The sequence below is a fragment of the Sinocyclocheilus anshuiensis genome, unplaced genomic scaffold (assembly GCF_001515605.1).
Source record: "Sinocyclocheilus anshuiensis isolate Anshui unplaced genomic scaffold, SAMN03320099.WGS_v1.1 scaffold460, whole genome shotgun sequence".
In the NCBI taxonomy this organism is placed as follows: Eukaryota; Metazoa; Chordata; class Actinopteri; order Cypriniformes; family Cyprinidae; genus Sinocyclocheilus; species Sinocyclocheilus anshuiensis.
The window spans coordinates 1,109,058-1,119,570 of NW_015554101.1; the positions used below are offsets into that span (position 1 = coordinate 1,109,058).

The following is a 10,513-nucleotide window of genomic DNA, read 5'->3' on the forward strand; positions in this document are numbered from 1 at the left end:
TGTCTCACACGGCTCCGGGGGGTGAACAAAGGCCTCCTGTAGCGAATCGATGCGTTTTTGTAAGAAAAATATCCATATTCAAAACGTAATAATCACTTTAATGTAGCTTGCGCCAACAGTTGTACACAGAACCAGTTCCGGGAGCATGACGTATGAGGTCAGCATTACGCATGTGCCGGTGAGTCTCGTGAAAACCAAAGTTTGTTTAGAGAATCAAAGGAAGCAAAGTTTCCTTATTTTCGCAAAGGAAAACCAGTCTCCTCTTGGCTTATATCGAAATCCTCCGACATTCTTCTTTACAAATCCTTATTTTGTGCTTCTAATTAGTGACCGTTGTTTTGTTTTGATCTCTCCGCTGCGTTTCCGCGTTCGTCACTTCTGAGCCGCGCATACGCAGCGCTGACCTCATACGTCATTCCCCCGGAACTGCTTCTGTTTACAACAGTGAGCGCAAGCTAGATTCAAGTGATTATTACGTTTTAAATATGGTTATTTTTCTTACAAAAACGCATCGATTTGCTACAAAAGGCCTTTGTTCACTCCCCCGGAGCCATGTGAGACACTTTTTTTATGGATGGGTGATTTTTATTTAAGTTCTTTTGGACTGAAGCAATGCAACACCCGCTGAGTGGCATTAAACAGATGGGTGATTTTTATTTAAGTTCTTTTGGACTGAAGCAATGCAACACCCGCTGACGGGCATTAAACGGCTTGAAAGATCAAAGACAATTTTTAATATAACTCCGACTGGATTCGTCTGAAAGAAGAAAGTCATATACACCTAGGTCCTAGGATGCCTCGGGGGTGAGTAAAATTTAAGTCAGCCAAATTTAAATTTTTGGGTGAACTAACCCTTTAAGTGACGATATGTGCTTCTGCAGAAGACTTGAGAAGCCATTGTCATGTTAGAAGGAATTGTGGTAATATGATTCAATCTTTCCACTACCGTAGTGTAGCTATGCTGTAACCAGGTCTCTCTATGCTTTTAAAGTGCCCCTATTATGGGTAATGAAAGGATCATATTTTGGTTTTGGGAGTCCCAACAACATCTTGACATGCATGCAAGGTCAAAAAACACTTTCATTGTCTTATAATATGCATTAATTTTTTACCTTACTTGCTCAACGACTCCCAAACGTTCGCTCAACGATTCATTTTTCCAAACCCCTCCTTTGCGTGACGCTAATCTGCAGTGATTGGTCCGATTGGTCTCACTTTAATTTCATCTCGCCTGTAATGCCTGATAAAGCAGCGTTTGTGAGCGCAGTGCTGCTTTGTGTACAGCGTTACCGTGGAAACCGCTATTTTTACGCTGCAAAAGTGGCATCTAGTGGCAAAAAATGAATTTGCATTTTCATTCAGACCAACACGAAAAGACCAAGTGGGCGAGCAATATGCTAATGTTTCATGTTGACATCAGCATGAAACGGTTTGGGATTCGTTTTAAAAACTACTCGTTTCAATGACTCTTACTTTTGAGAGACAATAACATTATACACGGAGCACTTTCAGATTTAAAATTTTGCAGGATGTTTTCCTTCACTTAGAGCTGTGTTACACACTGCATGAAAGGTCATTTTCAAAAATCCATAATAGGGGCACTTTAAAAGACTTGTACATGAATCAACTTCAAACATGCTGTAATTTATCTACAGACAAGCATGTTTTCGCATCAAATTAACGTCATGATTAAACAAGTAGCAAAAGATATATATTTTTTCATATGGTGATGTACATCTGCGTGTAATGGATAGTTGAAAAAGACAAAACTGTAGGGTGGGGACTTGGTTCTGTCCATCGGTCATTGACTGGATTTGGAGATGTGGACGTTGCGCTCCAAAATAAATGCAAGCTTGTAGTCAATTGTGCAGTCAGGCTTTAAATGATTGGGGAAGTCCTGTACATGTCACCAGAGAAGTCTACAATTTCATCAGGACGACTGAGTTATGACATTTATGCTAAACATTACAGTGTCACAAAAATAATTAAAAAATACATACATTGATAATTTGTTCATAATAGATTTAAAGAGCTTTTTGGTTGTTTTCGCATCAAATTAATGTCATGATTAAACAAGTAGCAAAAGATATATATTTTTTCATATGGTGATATACATCTGCGTGTAATGGATAGTTGAAAAAGACAAAACTGTAGGGTGGGGACTTGGTTCTGTCCATCGGTCATTGACTGGATTTGGAGATGTGGACGTTGCGCTCCAAAATAAATGCAAGCTTGTAGTCAATTGTGCAGTCAGGCTTTAAATGATTGGGGAAGTCCTGTACATGTCACCAGAGAAGTCTACAATTTCATCAGGACGACTGAGTTATGACATTTATGCTAAACATTACAGTGTCACAAAAATAATTAAAAAATACATACATTGATAATTTGTTCATAATAGATTTAAAGAGCTTTTTGGTTTGGTTTGGCTCAAAGTCTAGAACTGTTTACTGAAAAACGTTTAGAAATCCCTATTGAGAATGTGAATGGGAAAAGTACTTCCAGAACCAAGGCTGGTGAAAAGGTTTGTGGTCACTGTTGCAGTCAACTTGTCCAAGGTTTCTTGTATAACATTCCCAAAAGCAATGGCGAGTGACTGATTGGGTGCTTTCCCTAACACTAACCAAGCAGGATCTGCAGGGCGTTAGTATGAAGGTCCAGAGCTTCTGTCTGTTGCTCCATCACATCCATCTTCTCAGTGTCCTGATTGTAATAGCTGTAAACACACGAGTATGCCAGCACCTACATGACAAATTACACAAATAGAACCATTAGCATAAAGAAAACAACTGGAAATATATATTTAAAAAAAATTCCCACCTTTCGAGCTTGGGCAAGAATCTTGCAGGCGTCGATCACAAATGTCAAAGACTTCATCTGTAAAGCTTCATTAATAGAAAACACCTTATGCTCCAGATTGATTGCAAAGTCCTGCAGAAAGCAATAGACAGACACTTATAAGAACTTAAAAAGTTTGAACTGAATGTAATGAAGAGCTCCAACAAACCTTGGCTTGGTTATGAAATGTGCATCTCTCATTGTAGTCTTGGAATTTCTTCTCTTGCCTTGCAGCTTTACTGACCTGCGATTGCATATTAATATACAGGACTTTCAGGGCTGGACTCGTAAATATGCAATTATTAAAAATCAGTGTCTCCAATTTTAATTGTAGGCAGAAAAATTGTTGGCACAAAACTGTCTTTCAGAAATCTGAATGTTTTTGGAAGTCTTGTGTGGCCCTTTTTGTGTATTACTTGTAAATAATGGGTAGGTAAATATTGCTGTTTATTACTATGCATTTGTGCTAGTGAATATAAAATAAAAATCATTCTTCCTTGTGTTCATTCAGTGAATTAAAGGGTTGGAAACAGGATCATATTGCAATCGGTCTTTGTGGAAAATTTGTATTAACCAAATATGAATTAATCAAGTATTATCACTTTGAATAGAGCCATTTATGTATCAAGTTATTCTACTATTATAAGCATGTATTTGCCTGTGTGTACAGAGGCCTCCAGAAGAACGGAATGTGCGGCCATTACAAAAGTATATGGGTGAAGCGTTCACCTCGTATTTTGACAGACAAAATATATGAGGCCACCCCTGATCCACTTCATATAAATTGAGGCCTTTTGTCAACAGATTGGTGTCACAGCCAAAAAAGGTAAAAGTTAATAAACAATAATGGCATGTGAAACATAATCAAAACTGCACTGCAGGGACTCTTGGCTTCGTTATCTCTGGCATCAAAATCCCAAGACTTTCGAGAGTGATTCATCACTGACAGAAGCCCCCGCATCTTCTGAAGACACTTACCATGGCTGAGCAGTTGTAATAATCTTTATGCGTTGGCTTCCATGGCTTCAGACATCTCCAGCAAAATCCATGATTACATTTGGCACACGTCATGCTACACGAAGAAAAAGACATAACGTATACACTTAGTATTAAAGTTAACCGTTACATAGTTCTTCAATTTAATAATAAATATGAGACATTTGTGCATGCACACTCACTGTAGGCAACCCTCATTCTTCTCAATCTGGGCCTGGCAGCTGGGGCATCGTTTGGATATAAGTTTGGCCAGATGTTTACTCTGTGCTTCCATACTCATTCCCTCATAGTAGCCTCCATCATCCATCCACTGAGACATGTGACTGCAGCTGGCTGGGTAGTGCGCCTGATGATTGGACAAGAAAGATCACTGAAGCATGAGTACAGATTACACAGCACAGGTGTAAATCTCAACCATTTCAGAAAACCAAGGCTTACTCTTAAAGTTAATTGGGTATCTTCCAATACCCACGTAATTCCCTCCTAATTCCCATTATTCACAGTGAAGAGTAATATCATGCAGTTCTTTCTTACTGTTTTACAGTCAAATAAATTAGTGCAACAGAAGTACAAAATATGTGATAAAATATGTGCATTTGTTTATTTAAATAAATTATAGTAAAAGCCATGAACTATAAATAATTTGTAAGTATGTGCTTCACTGGGCCAGTATTAGGACCATTAAGATGTTTAGCATTGCATTGTGACAAAGTAGGAAACATTTAAGATTTTCTAATATTTTTGAAAGAAGTCCCTCGTGATTATCATGGGTGAATTTATTTGATTCAAAAAAAATTACATATATATTTTTAATAATTAAATTTTTTTGATTTATTTATTATTTAAATGTATTATTTAATTTATTCCTGTAATGTAAAGCTGAATTTTCAGCTTCATTACTCCAGTCTTCAGTGTCACATGATCCTTCAGAAATCATTCTAAAATGCTGATCAAATGGCCTGGACGCTATGGTACATAAACTAAAGTTCAAAAATGTTGTTGAAAAAAGCCTCTTATGCTCACCAAAGCTGCATTTATTTGATCATAAATACAGTAAAAATAGTCATGTTGTGAAATATTATTAGAATTTAAAATAACACTTTTCCATCTGAATATGTTTAAAAACTTAATTTATTCCTGTAATGTAAAGCTGAATTTTCAGCTTCATTACTCCAGTCTTCAGTGTCACATGATCCTTACAAATCATTTTAATATGCTGATTTGCTGCTCAAGAACAATTTATTATTATTATCAATGTTGAAAACGGTTGTGCTGCTTAATATTTTTGCCTATGGTACACTACCATTCAAAAGTTTAGGGTAAGATTTATGTTATGAGAGATATTTTTCAGATAGATAGATCTATATTAGATCTTTCAATATTAATAATAAGATTCATTATTGATAATTCAGCACATCTGAACAGCAAATCAGCATATTAGAATGATTTCTGTAGGATCATGTGACTCTGAAGACTGGAGTAATGATGCTGAAAACTCAGCTGTACCATAACAGGAATAAATTCATTTAAAAAAATCGTAACTATTCCAAACTTCTGACTAGCAGTGTATAGGCTTTTTAAAACTTTTTTTTTTTTTACACAAAATGTATTTATTTATTTTGAGATGAAATTAGTGGTCGACCGATATTGGTTTTTTGACAGCCGATATCGATGCCGATATCTTGGAAAGCAGGGTGGCCGATGGCCGATATAAAGCATATATAATTTTATTTATTTTAATTCATATTTAAGAAATTTGAAATAATTTGAAAATGGGTTAAAAAAATAAACGTGTAAAATAAACATACTTATACTCTAGAACAGTGTTTCCCAACCTTTTTTTAGTCGCGGCACCCTTTGGAAATGTTAACAAACTTGTGGCACCCTACAAAATAAATTTTGTCACAATATTTGAATTTCTAACTTCTTTTCTGAACATTTTAGCAATTTAAAAATATTAAAAAAGGATTTTTTACATGGCACCCCTGCTCTCGACAGACGGCACCCCGGTTGGGAAACACTGCTCTAGAAGACAAAGTATTTTTCACAAATAAAAAAATATTTCATAAAAATATAATAAAAAAAAAAAGAAGTAAACACTGTAACCAACAGGGCACTCAGTATTCTGGGAAGTTTGTGTGCATTGGGAATCATATTTTTTCAAATAAAGCCAAGGTAACACTCATTTTACATACAGCACACAGTGGAAATGACATGAATATGACAGTGGGCAAATGCATAAAGCGCAGCATAATTTGAAATCAGTCACGAGTTTAAAGTTTGTTGATCGCGCGTCTCCAGTGAAGCTGAACTCTCCTCCTGTCCGTATTCAATTCGCACGTACCGACCGTCACAGAACAATACATGCAGGTCACATGCACACTTCACAAGATCTCAACTGGATCCGACTAAGTCTGCAAGGTTTGTGAAATTAAATGTTCATTAGTCATTCAAAGATTTGTTTAAATTATATAAATGCGTATTTGCGGAATGCTGACGGCAAACGAGAACGTATTATGTTTGCCTTTAATAATATTAAAGCAATCGTTATAATACTTTTTTGTATACGTTTTAATTCCTGTTTAACAGTTCTATCTGATTATTAGATAGACATCTATCCGTATTAGACAGAACTGAATGACAACAGCGAACAAGAGGGAGAATGTGAGCACTGTGTGCTCAGGCGCTGCCGCAGCCGTTCTCTGCGCCGTCAAAATAAAAGTCTCCAACACATCGGCCAAACAGAAAAACTTATCAGCCGATGCCGATATTTGAAAAAATGGCAGATATCGGCCGTGGCAATATATCGGTCGACCACTAGATGAAATATAACCTGCACATATTCTCAACAGGTTTCTATATAGCAGCTATTCTTTGATGGTTTTAGCGTTAAGATGAGCCGAATTTACCTCTGGGAAGTTACAGCTGAAACAGGAAGACCAGCAGCACTTGGAGCAGGTGCCCACGCTACCGATGTTCTCCTTGCACAGGATCTGGTCGCAGCCCTGAGGGTTGGTACACCAGGTCAGGTTGGAGCAGCACTCCACGAAGCCTCGCAGAAGGGCGCTGTCATACTGCAGGAGAAAGCACAGGATACAAACTCATTCTCCAGTCCCCCAACACACTGAGTGTGTGTGCTGACCTGCACATACTTTGGCAATGGTGTCCTTATCGGTGAGGATGTTGTGAAAGAACTTGGAGGTGGGCTGAGCCCGACAGTCTGTGATCGGACAGTCGCAGTTCATCACCAGATTCTGTTCGATGCGAGCAGTGAGGTACTCCTGCCAGCAGGACTAATGGGAAACAGAAATGACAAAAGCACACAGTTTAACATAACTTTAACAAGATTTCATATAGGGCCAGATTTACTAACAGCTTGCAACAGCACAAACCCTCTTATTGAATTCTAAAACTACGGTCTGGATTTATTCAAGACACGCAGTGAAAAATGAGCAATGAAAAGGCATTTTTGAGGCTGACATTATTGCATATGCATTTGCAGGAGTTTCTCTTTCAGACGTAACATTTACGGTAGGAGAGTATTTAAATGAATCACGAAAGGTGATTTACTAAGGTCAATTTACTGGTATTTGTGCCATTATTTATAAAAAGCATATCTTAACCGATTTTTTATCTGCACTTAATTATAATCGGCTCTGATTCTTTGCGACCCTACACTAATAGCTGCTTTTACAGTCTTTTAGCTGCCAGTCATCTATATAATAAAATGTGACAAATAATAACACAACTTGACAAAATTAAGTTTGAGCACATATAAAATACACTTTCTCTTCCACAAAAACTGAGTACAAATATTTTTGATCCTCATGTACTGAACAAAATAAAAATGTATCTAAAATTTCATACATCATAGCTTTACATTAATTAGGGACTGGCTTTTTTATTTTATTTTCTTTTTTAACTGATTTACAGTACCATTCAAAAGTTTGGGGATGGTAAAAAGTTTTTTTTTTTTTGAGTCTCTCATGCTCACCAAAGCTACAGTAAAACAATAATATTGTGAAATTATTAGAATTTAAAATAACCGTTTTCTATTTTAATATATTTAAAAACTTATTCTTAAAATAAATTCTATAAAATATATTTCTGTGATCACAAAGCTGAATTTTCAACAGCGATTACTCTAATCAATGTCACAAGAAACATTTCTTAGTATTATTGTTGAAAACAGTTGTGCTGCTTAATATTTTTGTGGAATAAGTTATACTTTTTTTTTCAGGATTCTCTAAATATTTGAAATATGAATGTAAATGTCTTTACTGTCACATTTGATCAGTTTAATGCATCCTTGCCGAATAAAAGGTTATTTCTTAAAAAAAAAAAAACTACTATGTACTTTCATTTAATATAATCACATTTAAAACAATGCACTTAATGTGGACATACATGTCTTCACAATATACTTACATGTAAAAATATATATATTTCCTGTAATTACATCTGTAATTAATTTCAGTAGTTACATCTATAACTACATAATTACCCCTATCCCATAACCACCCTTAAACTCAATCATAGCACCAAATTTGTCCCCAACCTTACACTTATCCCACTTCAATATAAGCAAAAGAGATCTGCAATACAACATAATCAGAATGAGTACAATGTAGCAAACAATTAATTATTTTGGAAGCAAGCACGTAGTAGTTAAAGCCATCTAATATAAAGTGGGACCAACAATTCTTTACTGACCCCAAACTTTTGAACAGTACTGTATTTACTAGCCCTTTAATACGCCCCATCTAGATGTGCCGTTTCCACAGGAAACACATCAACCCAGTGTTTAACTCTGAAAGGTTTTAGCCCTGCACTCACCCTGCAGCAGTAGTGCATGCAGCAGAGCATGGGAGGGGGGTCACTCTCTTTGGACTGGGAAAGGCACACGGGACACTGGACCATGGGGCCTGGGGCCGGCTGGGGGTTGCGGATCTTGAGGCCGGCAGCCAGGACCAAGGCGTCTGGGTCATCTGTGTACCGCTGAATCAACAAGTCCACGTTCCATTTGCAGTGCATGAGCAGGTGCTCGGCCCGGTCCAGATCCAGGCTCAGGGTTCCCGCCACCTGCTGGACGGTGCGCTGCATCAGCTGCTTGACCTCCTCCTGAGTCATTGTGCGACCCATGGAGAACAGCACGGCCTCCAGCACGCCATCCTCCGGATGCAGCAGAGGAACTATTAGGCCTCCCAGGCTGCAGAGGGAGATATATACACACAAAACGTCATTATGTGGATGTGGAACGGGAAATCACTGACTTTCAGGGATGGGCATTTTGAGTCTTAACAGAATCTTCAGACTTTTCCACATTCGCAGTGCCGTTTATTTGGGAGAACGGATTTAAACGTGGTAAAATTCAATACTATACTTTCATTGGTAGCTGGAAGAATAATCAAAGTAGCCAAAATATTTAATAAACCAACAACAACAAAGAAATCATCTTCTAATCTTCTAATTGTGTGAAACTCTGCAGTGCTCTTCCATGTGGACTTGCTCAACATGTATTACCATATAAAAGCCATTTAAAAAAAGCCACATTTATTGATTTTATTCTGGTCAAATATAAACATTTTAACTCCCTGATATGCACCACTTTTAATAAGGCAATAATATAATTATCCCTTTGCATTGATTAAAATGTAATTTGTTAATTTTGAAAAACGTATCACCTTAAATAGAATTTAAATAGACCTTTAAATAGAATAAATGAGCAACAAACATGATTCAAAATGTAAAATGTCTTTATTTTATTTTTTTTTAAATGGTAAACATAAGTTGCCTTGTTTCAAAAAATCTAGCATATTTATGCAAAAATTCTGTACTGAAGAAGCATAAGTATTAGATTTTTAAAAAGTGGACAAAACAAAAGAAATTCCCAGTAGACTCAGTCTTTCTGCGGTAGTTCACCCAAAAATGAAAATTCTGTCATTTACTCACTCTGATGTTGTTCCGAAACCCATAAGGGCTTTTATTCATCTTCAAAACACACGTTTTTTTATTCATATATAAACATTGATTAATGCACAAACATGGCACATATATGGTAAATGGAAGCTTAAATGTGCTTGCAAAGAGATTTGTTTTAGTGTCAAGCAAGTGCGTTTGACCATATGTGATGTGCTCTATGCATGTGTGTTTTTTCATATGTGAATAAAAGACAAAATTAAATCAGTTTGTCTCTTCAGAAGACTTGGATTAAACCACTCGATTCATAGAAATTACTTTTACAATGTCTAAAAATATGCATTAAAGTTTTGGTTGCATAGCCTTTCAATGGATGGACAAAAAGGTTGAGGCAAAAAACAAAAGATATTAAAAATACCTTCATTTGCGTTGGGTTTGGAACTACATGGGGGATTAAACAACACTTTTCATTTATGGGTGAACTAACCCCTTCACTACGGCACAGACAGGAACTGAGCAGCCTTCATTTAATAACAGGACTGAACTTCAGTCCACCGATGATCACAAACTTTAGTGTTATTTACAAGTCTTGCAACATAAGAAAAAGAGCATCTCACAAGGCATTCCATTGGCCGATGCCAATATTCATTCTGACCAATGAGGAATGGACTAGCTCCGCCCTTGGGTAGGTCACAGTTAGCACAACTGCAGACGTTAAACCACATCAAAAAAAAAAAAAAAAACCCCAAGCAGCAAAAAC

At 36.7% G+C, this 10,513-nt stretch overlaps 1 protein-coding gene across 1 annotated transcript in view; it reads right to left on the reverse strand.

Moving 5' to 3' along the window:
• The window catches only part of LOC107669557 (cullin-9-like), a gene marked incomplete at its 5' end in the record, with an annotated part of 62,197 nt that overhangs the window by 3,552 nt on the left and 48,132 nt on the right, over window positions 1-10,513 (reverse strand). The window contains 8 exons of the mRNA XM_016461842.1: window positions 2,625-2,742; window positions 2,821-2,931; window positions 3,008-3,082; window positions 3,817-3,910; window positions 4,017-4,180; window positions 6,744-6,908; window positions 6,987-7,127; window positions 8,671-9,043. Of these exons, the coding sequence (XP_016317328.1) occupies window positions 2,625-2,742; window positions 2,821-2,931; window positions 3,008-3,082; window positions 3,817-3,910; window positions 4,017-4,180; window positions 6,744-6,908; window positions 6,987-7,127; window positions 8,671-9,043 (1,241 nt within the window). The remainder of the gene's footprint in view (window positions 1-2,624; window positions 2,743-2,820; window positions 2,932-3,007; window positions 3,083-3,816; window positions 3,911-4,016; window positions 4,181-6,743; window positions 6,909-6,986; window positions 7,128-8,670; window positions 9,044-10,513) is intronic.